At 34.5% G+C, this 15775-nt stretch overlaps 1 protein-coding gene across 2 annotated transcripts; it reads right to left on the bottom strand.

Moving 5' to 3' along the window:
• Positions 1–2420: 2420 nt before the first annotated feature.
• On the bottom strand, positions 2421–12965 carry LOC123221213 (putative lysine-specific demethylase JMJ16). Of its 2 annotated transcripts, none has more exons than XM_044643985.1 (12): positions 12857–12965; positions 10553–10867; positions 10344–10415; positions 10022–10099; positions 9370–9903; positions 8989–9213; positions 8571–8732; positions 7194–7562; positions 5032–6430; positions 4828–4931; positions 3837–4034; positions 2421–3072 (listed from the first exon to the last, which is right to left on the bottom strand). In XM_044643985.1, the coding sequence occupies exons 2-12, from the start codon at positions 10862–10864 to the stop codon at positions 2767–2769; spliced, it is 3759 nt and encodes a 1252-aa protein (XP_044499920.1). In that variant the 5' UTR covers positions 10865–10867; positions 12857–12965; the 3' UTR covers positions 2421–2766. The 2 variants fall into 2 exon arrangements, with proteins under 2 accessions (XP_044499920.1, XP_044499918.1); XM_044643983.1 differs by lacking the exon at positions 12857–12965 and adding an exon at positions 12244–12749.
• Positions 12966–15775: the final 2810 nt, after the last annotated feature.

Here is a 15775-nt window from a genome sequence, read left to right as displayed (position 1 = left end):
AGGAAAAAGAGAATGTTTGTGAACCCAATAATATTTTTCATCATGATAGTCAACAATGAGAATTAAAAAACCTCACCAGTCTACATAATACTAGTAAAGGAAAACTCTGCAACTTCTACTTAAAGTAAGAAACACCATTCCTGCATTTGGGATCTGAATCCTGCAAATTGGGTCACTTTTTTTACTGTATCAGATACAGAAATGGTCCCTCCTGTGACCCAGACTCAGTGTCTTCGTAGTCATAGCTATCTCTAGCTGTTGAAACCAAGAAATAGTGTCAACTTAATTAATTCCATTAAGAGTAGACAGTTCTTTCTTAGTTTTTACACAAAAATGGATAAGCTGATCACCTCTCTCTCTCTGCAAAAGTAAATCTATTTTTTCCCACCTGCGCTCAGTTGTTTCTAGTCAGGGAACAGAAGGGTTTTATCAAGTATTTTTATTAGGCTTTGATTTGCTACTGTTTCTATACCATTATTAGACTTTCCTGTCCAACTACTGTAACGACCAGCTGGATTTTACCTAACTTATTTGGGTTTAATTTATATTTATTAATATATCTGAAAATATAAATAGCTTTTATCATATAGTGATAGTTTTGTGCTAGTTGATATTTTTAAGGGAATTTTTTTATATTATCGAAGGGTTTTTAGTTTTTTTTTTTAACTTTTTAAAGATGTTGACACACGTAACATTGAGCAATTTCAAGAGGGGTAAAAAATAAAATAATGCTCAAAATATGATATTAGTTCTATGGAATTAAATACGACAATGAGTTGAGTTACGTCAAATATAATGTGATTTGTCGTTTTCACGGATCGTGATGTGCCTAAACCTGTCTCTAGACCATGCATTCGCAGGCTCTTGATAGACTAACCTACTATTTTATAATGGGAGAAGGACTATTTCCCACCCATGTTTTGATGCATTCTCAAATTGGCACCCACGGCAGATGAAAATCCAGTTTTCCCACCCGTGAGCTGTTAAAATGGATGATTTCTGTTTGCATAAGGGTAAAATGTCTATTTTACCCTTGTTAGATGAAATGACAAAAATGCCCTTCTGCAAAATTCATCCCAAAATTGTTGTGAGGGTTTCTTTCACCCCCCTTAGGTTTTATAAACTAACATTTCACCCCCAACCTAAAGTTTTTAAACTTTGAAAACTAACATTTTCACCCCCAAACCTAGGGTTTCCAAATTTTTCAAAAAACAGCCGCCCCCCATAACTTTCAAAACTAGCAGTTTCACCCCCATTTTCAACTTCATCTCCCGACGTCGTCTCCGGCGTAGTCACCTGCCTCCTCCTACTGCTGGTGCGACGACGGTGGTGGCCGAAGAAGGAAGAGATGGAGATCTCCTTCTCCTGGTGCACGGTGCGACGAAGAGACGGAGATCTCTTCGTCGCACAATGCGACGAAGAGACAGAGATCTCTTCGTCGCACGCTTCGTCGCTCCACCCAGACGACGAAGGACGACTCTTCGTCGTCCTTCGTCGCTCGTCGCGTCGTCCAGACGCTACGACGAAGGACGACGAAGCGTCGTCCTTCGTCTGTTCTTCCAGATCTGGACGACGCTTCGTCGTCCAGATTTGGGCGACGAAGGGTCGTCCTTCGTCGTCCTTTGTAGTCGGAGATCTCCCATCGATCGATTGCAGCGGCCGTCGGTGGTGGCCGGAGAAGGAAGCAAACCCTAGGGGGTGAAATTAAACTTTTCAAACTTTGAGGATGGGTTAGTTATTACTTTTTAAAACCTGGAGGGGGAAACGATAATATTTAAAAGTTTTAAGGTTTTAAATAGCAAATGACGATTTTGCCCTGTCTCTAACTGAAAAATTGGACGGCAGTTTGGTCACGGGTGGGAAAACTGGATTTTCATCTGCCGTGGGTTCCAATTTGAGAATGCATCAAAACATGGGTGGGAAATAGTCCTTCTCCCTTTTATTAATTTGTTTAATTTTAATTATCATATTTTTTATTATTTATTGTCATTACATCAAGCCAACCTGTGGGCTATATCCCAAGGCCTCCATCACTATTCATAATTTTGTAGATCATAACCTTACATACCATATCAGAAAAAAAAAAAGAAAAGAATTTTAACTATTCCCAACTCTCTTGATATATCCACATAACATTAATTTATTGCAAGCCTTTTATGTATAACCGCGTGTATCATTAATGATAAATTAAATACTATCACCGCATTGCGCTCACATTAATAATGTTTAGGATTATTTATAAACACTGGTTATAAGACCATATTAATTATAGGTGATTGATGCAACATATTTATTTTCTCATATTTAATTTTAAAAAATAGTAAATGTGAAATCCTGCCCTGCCAAGAGAAATAATTTCATGGATGAAACAAACAGAAGTTAAGTGTGGCAACAAAAAGCCCAACTGACATAAACCAAAATGAGCCCAACATGAAACTATTTTGTACATTAGGCCGAATCATATTTAATTGTTTTTAACAAAAGGAAGATCCATAGGCTTTTTCAACTCGACTAAAGTTTTATACAGTGTCCCAAATAAGTAATTGTTAGAATAGGACAGGGTGGGGGGTAGCATCCACTGGCTGAAATTCCCAGAAATGGAATTCCATGAACTATTTTCTCTCTATTTTCTTTATCTACGAAGAACAAAAAGAATAAAGTGATGAATGAGAATAGTGGGTGCATGTGCTAGATGAATGCAAGAACTGGGGAATTTACAAAGTCAAAACTGCCATGGTATGTTTAGTTTTGATCCAAAATAATGAATCATCGGGGACGATTGTAAATCTCTTTTTTAAGAAGTTGAGTCAGCAAGAATCGATCACCTGCTGGTCTATTGTCCTTTAAAATGCTATGAAGTGAATGCAGTTCTCCAGGACTTGCTTTCTTAAAGAGGCCTCTAAGAATTGATTCAGCTCCAACCGGTGAATCCTGACTATTTTGATCCCCATACGCTGTATTTAAGTTACTGCCATTTTGAGAAGGTTGTTGAATCTGCATTTGAGCCCGGGAGAAGGGTCGGGAGTCCCAGTACTCCATAGAAACACAATTACGGTCCATTGCCTCTATGGCCTGTTAAAAGAAATGAAAATTGAACCAGGTATCATATTTAATGAACATGTCTATCATGAAGTAATAAACTAAGGAGCCATGAAATCATATGATACACTACTGCTTGAGCCATTGAAGGGCGAAGAAGATTGAGAGGAAGAGAAAACAAATGAAAGATACAAATTTTCAAGATATTCTATCTCACAGTGTTCGTAACAATGGAATAACAAAGAGAAAGAAAACAATGTAGAACATTTCGTAGAGAGTCTTAACTGACTCATGGCAGCAATAACTTTCAAGCTACTTGTTTGAAAACGGGGAAATCAACAGATCAATAAAGAAAACAAACCAACTTCCATTATCGATTGATTTTCTGTTCAAAAGGTTGAAGACAATGTTATGTTTTCAGTAGGCTTCAACCATCTCTTGAACCTTGACTTCTTGCTTAAAATAAAGATGAAAAAGAACAAGAAAAAACATCACATGCACAACCATAAAACATGTATTGATAGACTCTATCACAAATAATAATACATTGCATTGAAGCACCTAATAATACTTAAAGTCTAATGATTCTTCTCATTATGTCAACCTTAGTCCAGCAGTTCAAATTAGAGGTCCTAAAATTAACCCTCGAAGATTTTATTCAAACCCCACATCAACCAAGAGACAACCTAAAGTACAGTTAAAAAAAGAATAGAAGAAGAAGACACATGCAAAAGGAATGCAATTCCCGGAAGTTCTTGCATAGATTATCTTGTCATCAGTCCTAATGGCTGATTTACCTGCACAATTGCTGGAGAAGAAAACCCAAACATTTCAAAGCCGTCAACACTCCCAGGAGGCTGTAAAGGAGGAAGGTTTGTCCTTCCCAATTTATGTTGCTTTGCTATCTCTTGATTTACTCTATCTCTAACCATTTCCCAGCATTTGGCAGCAGAAATATGAATGAATACCTCACTGGGACTTAGCTCCAAGGAAACCTGAAAATTAAATGAATATGTCATGCCAGCTTGATATAAACTTACTGATTTTCTGCAGTTTAGTGAAACTGAAAGAATGAAAAAAAAAAAAAAACACCCATGATATTTATCCTCTAGATTACAATCTCTTAGGCTAACCAAAATATATTGTAGCCTTAGTTTAACAGAGCACATGACAACATAATTCAAATGACATGATGCTGAATTATTTGTGTGAAGGGAGTTGGAATGAAAGTTGATAATCAAACTAGATTGATTCTTCCTTGGGTGGTTATAATCATTTAGAGGATACTAATTTCAAAACTCGAGAAAAATGACGTAAGTTTCATTTATATCAATAAACAGACACTTTCTCTCACTCAAAGGAAACTTTATTGATGTCTCTTAAAAAGTGTCCATTTATTGATAAAAAGTATATAGAAGAGTGTGTGATGATAAAGATATTTGTTTATTGATACAAATGAAACTTGTGTTTCCTTAAGATTTTAAAAATAAGTGTCCTTCAATTAATAATAACCCTTTCTTCTCCATACAAGCAAAAAGAGGCTACAAAGTAGCTGTGTCAGCAAGCAAAATTTGACCTTGCTCAGTAATTGTTTAGCAGTTGGATACAGCAGCAATCATTCATTTAAATCTTCTATGAGTTTGTTTTATGAATATATCATCATCAGAAGTCGTATCAACACTGGAAAAATTACTTTCTCAAGAATTCTTGCAAGAGACTTGCAGAAGAGCAAAAGTAGAATGTGTACGGCAAAATAGCAGTTTTGGGTAAGGGGAAAAAACTAATTACCATAAAGAGCGGTCTGTCACGTCCTGCGTCAAGAATTTCTGAAACATAGTAACACATATTTGTTGGATCTAGAATACTTATGTACCTAACCCGGCTCCTAAATCCTGCACCAAGTAAAATAAATTCACGTAAGTATTTTTCTTCTTCTTGTAGTTGGCCATCTCTCTAAAATTAATTATCTCTATAAAGAAGCCATATGCTGACCTTTGGGAAATATTGCCCGGCTGTTACACCATAACTTTCCAGAAAGCACAATGCCATATTCCAGGGCCTCAACATTGCAGTTGATTCTCCGCACAACCTTTGCAATGCGAGGACCTTTCTGGTGGAATGATCTGTCTAAGTTGTTTTGAGAGCAAGATGGATTCCCTGTATTATTTCTCACATTGCTTGCTAAATTTGAGGTGGAAGGTGTTCCCAACTTTTCATGACTGTCCTCATAGTTAGAATTTCCATTTTCACATGGTGGAAGATGCTCAAGGTTACTCCCGACATTTGACACATTATGACAACTGGTCTCCCCACTAATTGTGGAATTTGAAAGAGTTCTACCAGATTCTTCATTTGTAAAGACTACAAGACAGGAAACTTCTGGTGGACTAGATTCCAACAATGTTCCACCATCTGGATGATGTTCAGCTTTCACTTGCACAGTATTAGATGGACAATTAATCCTTTGTACATCAGATACAGTACACAAATCCTTTTGACTCGTTAATATAGCACTAGTGACTGGGGCAAACAAGACTGGAACTTTATCATGACTACATGTGGTTGTTTTATCTTCAGAAGAAGCTGATTGCCCAGAATATTCTACATCTTTTACAGAGCTTCCTGTAGATCTTTTTGAAACCGTCTCTTTTGGTTCGTCATCTTCGTCGTCACTAAGCAGTATAACAGTGTTATTTCCCAAAACTGAAGGCTTATTTAATAAAGATTTCTGGTCAGCTTGATCTGTATTATATGACATATTTTCTTGAGAGAACTGACAAACAGGTTGTCTTGGACTGGAAGCCAAATGAATAGATTCTTCAGTCCTCAACTTCAAGTTAGAATTTTTTATTTCAATTACATGAGAAGATTTGTCAGATGTAGATGATATTTTCATGTCTTTCAAGGGCAACATAGCTTCTGATGGATTATTATTTTGTTGAGATGACATTAATCCAAAGATCCTGGCTTCTGTAGGCTGAGATTTCACATCTTTAAGTACCTTGCCATAAATGGAATGAGATAAATTATCAACTTGCACATTGTCTCTGGAGATATATGAACTCAGGGCCAGTCCAAGATCTAGTCTTGCCCATCTGTAAACTGCACTTAATTTCCCTTCCAATGCTTCAACAAGGATGTTCAATTCCCTGATGTCATAACGAAAGAGGAAAAATTTGGCACTCCAAGCACATGAGCAGAAATTCTTTGCATGATTCAAACAGGCATACTTATCTGAGGAACAATGACAACCCACCGCAGACAAGTGCAAGTCAAAAAGGCATACAACACATTCCCTCTCACTAGTGGCATCAAAATTACTGTCCATTTTCATTGCTAGTGAAGAACTGCAAAAATATTCCCTCCTCACACGCTCCATTTCTACACGAGTCTAAACAGCAGAAATGAACAAAATCAGAAGAGTAAAGTTATAATTACATGTGCATATTTGTCTGCAACGTGTATACTTTGGGAAGTTACAGGTTTAGTAAGTCCAGAATTAATGTTTCAGGTTTTCGTGTGAAATTCACAAAAACAATTCCATAAATTAAACTAATATGTAAAACAGAGACGCCACTTTGACCTAACAGAGCTGAAATAAAGCCGCCGAATAACCAAAAAATATCTAGATTTTCATGCACCACTTAATTAATGTGCTGTTATGCATTTACGGTTATATATATACAGATGAGTAGTGCCACTGTATCCCAAGTCTATTCCCAAAGCTTCCATCTAAAAGATGATTCTTCCTATGGGCACTGACTTGTAAAATATAAGGTAATACTACCTAGGAAGACACATCACTTAGGATAACAAATGTGGGATAGTACTAAGGATGCATAGCAGTACTCACAATTAAATTAATGTAGCATGCATACTTATAAAAAGTAGACCTGTTAGGAGCTCAAAACCTAGGCCAGAAGCTCTATATTAAAAAATCTTTAAAATGCAAGATCCACAATTTTCCTTGTAGTAATTCTGAGTTTGCTTTTACTCTAGATATCCTGCTTGGAGTTAATTTTATCATTGGTGTCCTGGCTTTAAAAAATTCCAAATTTCTGCTTGATTTTTGTCACAAGTACTATTTCAACTACAATATATCTGCCATATAAAATAAGTCCAATCAAGAAGAGAATAAAAAAGGCAAATTTGACCTTAAGTGCTGTTGCCAAGATTCCATCCCTTCCACACAAATCTTTCCATCTTAAGTTATCCAAATTATTCTTCTTCAGTAAATTAAGCTCCCAATGAGCTCTAACAGCTTCCCTTGCAGCCCCAAGCAAAAGTTTATCATGGGAGATGGAAGTTTTACGCCCCTGCTGGCGGTATAGCTCTATAGCAATCTGCCCATGGGGCAACCAGTCAACAGGAGCTACATTCACTGCCTCTGCACAGTTGAAGCCACAATTGAATCCTGAATGATACGCTCGAGGGAAGGTCAGAACAAATTCTCCAGCATTCTGAACACAGCGATAGACAGGTACACCTTCAGATTTCAGTATGGAGGGGGAAAGCTGTGTAACCTGCATGAAAGAACAAGTTCAGGCTGACATAAAATATAGCATAATGTATATGACAAGATAAATGATTAGGAAGCATAAAAAGTTTATAAGTTTATTTCTCAAATAGAGAATTCTCACTTGATGATTAAAAAATGGCTTGTAGTTTTTGGAGGCCATAATGAAAATCCTACTTCAGTTGGTTTGATTTACAGTCCATTTTTATTATTTCAATCAGTACAGATGATGTCTAAAGCAGAAGTTCTTGTAAGATTCAAATTATTGTAGGACTGCGACCCCAGGAAAGGTTAATACTATGATTCTGATCAGAGGAATAGATCACAAGTTTGTTTATCACCTAATTGGTGTTAATGTGTTAAAGGGAGGCGGAGATCATTCAGCATTTATTTCTTATCCATCCCTGAAAAATATGGTCTAAACTTTTTAAGGCAGTGAAACCTTTCTGATTCAGCTCCCAGTATCTCAGTGTTGATTCAGAAACATTATACCTTTGGTAGGATTGTAAGGCAAAGGTTTTATGGAGTGGTATGTTGAAAGCAATGTTTTAACTTACATCGCAAGCAAGGAAATCAGAGATTTTTCAGGTACACTTTGAGGGAGACCTCATTTTCTAACAGACTATAAGTAAGCACAGAGAAAAGCAAAAAGCAACAAGATAGACTAAAATGCACCAAATATAAGAGAAAAGAGAGAGGAACAAAATCATAAATCATAAAGAACTATAGCTAAGAACGACAATGTTATTAGCATTTCCTGAACAACAAGAGAGACCAATTCCAAATTGAGTCTGCAACATGTACAGCCATTCATTTTAAAATTAGCAGGATTTAGCTTTCTATCCCCAAGAACTAAAATAAATATAGTAAAACCCGATTTATGCCTTCCCAATCACTAAACAAACATAAATGTTACAGAATGTTGTGCATGCAAGCATGCGTATATCATGCTTCTAAAAAATTAAATTCATTATTAGACTAGATAACACCAAAAAACACATGAATATCTACTTACTAGCTTATGAAGCAGGTCAGGCTGTTCTTCAAAAAGATCAGACAAATGCTTTCTCATAGCCTTTTCCAATTTAAGGGCATTGTTTCCTGGAACACCATACCACATTTTTGGAGCACCCCAATGCATGTAATTTAGAGAGTACAAGTGATGATCTTCGACATGCTGTTCTCGCACATGTAAAACAAAACGTATAAATAAGCAACATCAAAATCTAGAACAGATTAACAAAACTATGGCTTCAGATTTAAACAAGCTCAAATTTTGATTCAAACAAATAAATAAGTTAATTCATTAGGTAAATTTATTTTGGATGCAGTAATCTGACTGAAAGTTGGAATTTGTCATGTTAAAATACAATGTTTACAAAAGAAAAACCAAAATTCATTGTATCCAATGAAAAAATGTTATGCGTTCTTACCCAACAAAAGGAAGAAAAACACATCCCTATATACAACCATGGTACAAGAACACCAGATATATCACCGCTTTCATAAGTGAGGACAGATCCAGGTAGCCGTGGAAAGTTATTCAAGTTCCAGCCTGATTTTATGTACCGCTCATCTGAAGCAGAACCAACTTGAATAGGCATTTTAGGAAAACCACTACCAAAAACCCCAGTTTCCAAATCAGCCCCATATAGGACCTGCACAGCGAACCAGCATACAATTAAGGGCTCAGTTTCACAACCTCTTTTGAGAAAATAGGAAGAGATATCTGATAAGCAAAACAAAGAGCTAGCAAAGAAGCAAATCAACTAATACTTATAAACCAGAAAACTGTGACAACTCACATGTCATACCTCTATTTCTTCAGTTGCTTTCTCAACTATCCGCCAATATTCCCCCTCAATATTGTCCACGGATGGTTCCCAGTTCTCTTGAAGCATGGCTGCATTAACTCCCATATTTTGAATATCATTCCCATTCCTCCTAAAGTATCGACCCTTGAAAAAATCTGCATATTTCTGAAATTTATTCAGAGTAAACTCTGGGCCAGGTTCAAACCCAAATCTCTCATCCTCAAAATATCCGCCATAACCAGTTCCAGGGACATTGCTGCAATCAGTTCCACAGTCCACAGCCATTTTTGTGCATCTGCGTCTTTTTCTCCTATTATGGTTTTGTTGGAACTTTGATATCTTTCTCATTGAATGCCGATTCTGAAGTTTGTCAACCCTTTGCACACGGGTTGCAAATGTAGAACTCTCCCATTTCTGCTTTTCTTTAAGTGGACAAGGAGGTTGCCAAGAGGACGGGGGAACAATCCGGCATATTCCATATGGTTCAGCTTTTGGACGAATGGTAGCTATATATTTCAAAGTATCTTCAAATTCCTGAAAAAGGATAAAACAGTTCAGTTATCTAAATTCTGATGCCAGATTTTACAAGCAGTAGATAGAAAACCAGTTTTTGTTTTCACATAATTCAATTGCTGAGAACAATTATAGAGACCTCTGCAGTAGGATAGAATACAGGAGCATCTTCAAGGACAGGCTTGCAAGCATCTTCTGGACGCCAACTTGCAGTAACCTGTTCCATCCATAAATCAATTACAGACTATAAAAGAATTATGACAAGAAGCAGGAAGGAATATATCAAAAGCAAAGTCCAGACTACAGAGCTTCAGCTAGTCTTATGATCACCAGCCAAACAGCAAATGTCAAATACTTTGTAGTACTTCAGCAGTAATTGCCTCTATGATAATAAGATAGGAAAGAATAAAAGGGGATCTTAGTGATGTAAAATAATGTGTACAGAAGTTTCAAAAGATAACCTTCTGGCAATCACTACAATCTGGACATCCACGGATAACCCCCTTAGGAAGACAAGGTTTTACAGTAAAATTCTGCATTAACAAACAGAAAATATGTCACTATCAAGACATGCAGAACTCCAGAAATAATATTATAGGTTATATTGTTAAATTCAGGCAAAGAAAATTAGAAAGCAGAACTTTAAGAGGAAAAATTCTAATAGCATTACTTGACCAAGCTTCCTGGAATCAGATTCATCCTCTGAACTATGATCAAACTGCCCATAGTTTATCCATGGTCTACGCCGAAGGGGCCTCATCTTCGCACCATCAGAATCACCACCATCAGTTTCTAACTGAACTTGCTGTGATTCAGAGGCACTTACAGAAGCTGAGCAACTGCTTTTCATGTCATTATCATGTTTCTCAACATCTTGTACCCGTTTTAAGGGGAACGATGCACATGACTCAAAGCCTGGTGGAACTGATGGAACTTCATCATTCTCTTCTTTGACGCAAACTCTCACAAGTTCTGTCCCCATTTACTGTATGACAAAGACAATAGGCCATATGTCCATAAATCATAATTGAAAGGTTAAAGTGAGCAATTTAAGTTAAAATTCCAATACACAGGATAACGGCCGATCTTAGGGCTTATAACCTGGCAGTAAAACAAAGTTAGTGTACAACTCCATGGTAGCTAGTGCAAAAAGTAGTATCTTCAAAAAATGGCCAATAAAAAACTTATAATAGATGATTATAGTTAAAATTTGTGATCTAGTTCATAATCTATACTACATGCTACATTATCATATTCTACTGCACAGAATTGGTGTTCTATAGGAAACCATAATTTGGTAAAAAAGAAAAGCATGATTGCAAAGGGTGTAAAAAAAGTACGTGCTTTGCTCTAACTGATAAGCAAATATATTATTAACAAACTGAAACTTGGCTCTATCCTAGAGCAAAAGGAGGGAGAAGGAGGGGGGAAGAGAGAGCATAGAATTACTTTCATAATCAATTTCATGATGCGGACTGATACCTATTCCAGAATTCCCTCCCTCCCCACCCAGAGGTTTGTGTTTTACCCTCTGTTAAACAAAACACTTACAAATCCCTTACAACTATAAAATCTGGAGTAAAGCAGCAACTTCAAGAAAAGTTTCAAGAGAAAGAAGATCCTAATTACTCAAAGGTCTCTCCATCCAAAATACCAATAGCATGTAAACCTGATTATAACCTTTAAAATACTTCAGCATCTTCTGCTTAAAAGGGACATTAGCATGCTAATATCTACTTAGCCTAGAGATCACTTCAACCATCACCAATAATATTGAAGAGCTCCATGCTCAGTCATCACAATAAAATCTCACAGATATCTTTTTTTACTCCTTTTCAGCTTTACTACAGAAAATCATCACATAAACCATCAAAAGCAAAGTAATGTATTCAGTGTTAATGAATCAAAATTTGAATTAGCATCTCAATTTAAAGGACAGATTCACTATTCACCTATCTTCTGGGAATATCTATTTACTTCAATTTTGTCTTCTTAAATAAAGATTTGAATGAAGATCCAAGATGATTTTGCAGCTGAATCCAGATTCACAAAACAAATCTTGCTGGTGATCTCAAAAATCCAACTAAAATCTTCCATTAGAAGACCTCAAGCATAATTAATTTGATCCAAAACCCTAACAATTTTTTCATAAAACTCGAGTCAATTTCATCATCACCTACATGCACACACAGACACCACAGTTTATCCACAATTAAATCAAGATCAGCCAATCTAACTATAATAATTAATTTTAAAATCCTAAAATTACGAATTCATCACTGAATGCCCACTGCAATCAGGTAAAATTACATAAAAGGACAAAATCAACAAGAAATCAAAAGAATAAAGCTTTGGGCTTACAAGGTCCTGATCCAAGAGTCTGCAATTTTCAGTTTACTCAATCCAGCTCAAACTCCTTTAATACACCGAATTAGAATAAATTACCAAATTTAGGAAATTCAGAAAATTAAACAAAAAAAAATTAAACCTCAAACCCTTATCCCAAAAACCAAGAAAAAAATCTAAAGTAATAATCAATCAGATTATTATCAGATTTCAGATCTAACCCTAACCCCAAACCAAACCCAGATGGTCTGAACAGTTACAGGAAAAAGTATGGCTTCAAGGGGGTACCAAGTACCCCACAAATCCAGATATGACAAATTAGATCAACTTTCTGAATTAGTCAAAAAAAAAAACCCTAGAAATCTAGAACAAAATTTGGGTATTCAGAATCACAAATATAAATCACAAGGAACTTGAATAAGGGCAAATCTGGAAGAAACATTATTGGGTCATTGCAATCAACAGAGTTTGTAGCAAACAAAAAAAAGACCTCAAGCCCTTAGGCCCTAGAACACAAATAAAAATAAACAAATTAAAAGCAATTTTGTAACTTACTGTGTTTCTTATGTTTTTCTTTTACTTTTTAATTTTTTTTTTTTTTGGAGTTAGAATAAAAATAAATAGTTACCTTGTATTAAATGGCCTTAATTATGTTTGCAGATGAAGCACTGAAAATCATATGTTAGAAGAAAATATTTTGAGGGGCAATTTGGGGATAAAAATAAATGCGCAACACATGTAGAGTAAAATATTTACAGAGATTTCTTAAAGAAAAGGAAAAAAAAAAAGTTAAAAGTTTGGAGGAAGAGAAATTGAAAAAAACGTGAGAAATAGGGGAGATAAAAGGGGAGGACAGCGGACACTTACGCGGTTTGAGGGAGAGGGGTTGCGTGGCGATTTTGTTTTGTCTTGTTTTGTTTTGTTTGGTAATTGAAAACGCTTTGTTGCTTGAAGCGAAGGCAGGAGCGTGACGTGGAGAAATTATAATTTCTATAAAAGTGGCAAATTAATGATAATATTATTATTATATATTATTTACAGGAGCGGGTCCCATGGATTTGCCCTTTCTTGTATTTGTTTGGTCATTAGGTGGGTGGGTGGATGGATGAGTCATGCATGCGTGTTTCTTGTCAGGTGTCTTTGTTTTGTTTTTTGTTTTTGTCTTTTTTTTTTTGATACAATTATGTTTACAATTAATTATATATTATTATATAATTAAATATTATTTTTATTTTCAACTTTAAGTTCAAAAGACTTATCCCTACTTAAGTTTTGATATATTTTTAAAATTACACTTATAAAATTTAAAAAATTTAAAATTCTATCTATAGGCTAACTGTCATTAAAATTTTATGTTATAAGCAAAGATAAAATTGTTATTTTATTAATAATATTAAAAAATATAAAATACATTATATTTTTCTTTCTAAGTTTTAAAAACTAACAACTTCACTTCTACATAAAGTTTTTTAATTTTAAAAAGTCATAATTTTCCCTCCAACCCTAAGGTTTTTTCCTTCGCCCCTTTGACCACCATCTTCAATGTCGAAGACCTCCCCTCTTTACCTTAAAACATTGGTTGGTGTACGACAAAACACGAAGATCTCCCTTCTCTAAATCTTTTTGTCTCTGACAAATAGACCAATCTCTTCATCGAGAAGAAAAAGATTTGGAGAGAAAAGGTGTCGAATAACATTTTGGGGTGGAGGGGGAAGTCATCGGCGTCGAAGATGGTGGTCGGAAGAGAGAAAAAAAAAACCCTAAGTTTGGGGAAGGGGAAATGTGATTTTTCAAAATTAAAAAACTTTAAGTATGAGTAAAATTGTTAGTTTTTAAAATATAGGAGGAAAATGTAATGAATTTAATTTTTTTAATATTATTAGTAAAATAACGATTTTACCCCGTCTCTAACAAAAAATTTTAACCATAGTTGGCTCATGGGTAAGACTTAAAGTTTTTCAAATCTCATATGTGTGACTTTAAGAACTTATCAAAACTTCGGTAGGAAATAGTTCTTTGGCCTAATTTTAAACTATTCAATCACAAAATAATATATTATTAGTTATGCGTAAAGTTGTGCATATAATATTACTTTTTTTTATTGTGTTTTGACAAAACATATGTACTTAATTTTGAGTATATAACTAAGTATTTAGATAATGTATTATTATATAATTGAGTGATTTTAAATTAATAATAAAATAATATCCAATCGTATATATTCGATTTCGAGTATTTAATTGAGTATTCAAATAATGTATTATTTATATAATTGAATAATTTTAAATTAATGATAAAATAATATTTTATTATATAATAACATATAATATATGTATCTAATTAGGTATTCAAAATTATGTGTATATACCATTGCTCCTTTCTAATATAATATAATTATTTATATCTAGTTTTGGTACCTAATTGGGTATCCAAAACAATACTATGTGTACACACTTTTAATTACACATTTAGCCAAATTACTTATCCCCATCCAAAGTTTAGTCCATTAAAAAAATCCCGCCCCATAAGTTTTAAAGATCTAAAATATTACCTGCCATCCAATTTTTTTAATGTCTTTTATTAATTTAGGGTTTTAATTTAATGATTTACCTTTTTAAATAATAATCAAAATACTTTAATTAATAAATATAATTTAAATTATTAATTTAGATTGTTTAATTGTATACTTGAATGTGAATTACTGAATTGAATTGCCTTTTTTTATAGTATAATGACAGAATTACTTCTTACATTAAAATTAAAATGAAAATTTAAACAACCTAATTAACATTAATTTTCCAATGTGAGTTCTCAATTTACCATATTAAGGGTTAAATATGTGAACTTAATTCCATTACACTAATTTGCGAAATATTTTTAGGGCTAAACCCATTTCAATATGCATAATTCCAGTTTAAACCTTTAAAATTGAGAACCAAAATGAATTCATTATAGATATTGAACATTGTCCTGGTAACTGAACAAATATTTTATACCGAATCTGGTAAATTTCCAGCTTCAATTTGCAAAATTATGTCAACCTGTTCTCAAAATGGATTGCATTGCCCTAGAAATGTAAACTCATTATTCGGATCCAAAATGGATTTTATCTTAACCACTTACAGAATACCCTCCATATGGAAATGTAATCTCCAAAATGTATACAAATCTCGATTTGATCAAACCTTGGCCACGACTTAGCTTCCCCGAGTTAGCGGGGCCACCTTTCCACTGTTTAAATATCGGCCAAAAGACTTATTTTCACTTAAGGTTTAGTGTAAATACAGACTTTTATCTATAGGATTTTAAAAGCTTAAATATTTATTTGTCATATAATTTTTATTAAAGTTAAAGATAAAACTATTATTTTATAAATAACATTGAAAAAACATGATTTTATTTCATTTCTCTTTTCCCTATGTTTTAAAACTGAGAATTTAACTTAACCTTGACTTTAAAAAGTAACTTACCCCTATGTTTTTAGGGTTTTTTCTCTTCAGTGACGACGAAGCCCTGACTAATGACAAGTCAAAGATGAAAAAACCCC

The sequence above is a fragment of the Mangifera indica genome, chromosome 7 (assembly GCF_011075055.1).
Source record: "Mangifera indica cultivar Alphonso chromosome 7, CATAS_Mindica_2.1, whole genome shotgun sequence".
NCBI lineage: Eukaryota > Viridiplantae > Streptophyta > Magnoliopsida > Sapindales > Anacardiaceae > Mangifera > Mangifera indica.
This window is presented reverse-complemented; position numbering and strand designations above follow the sequence as displayed.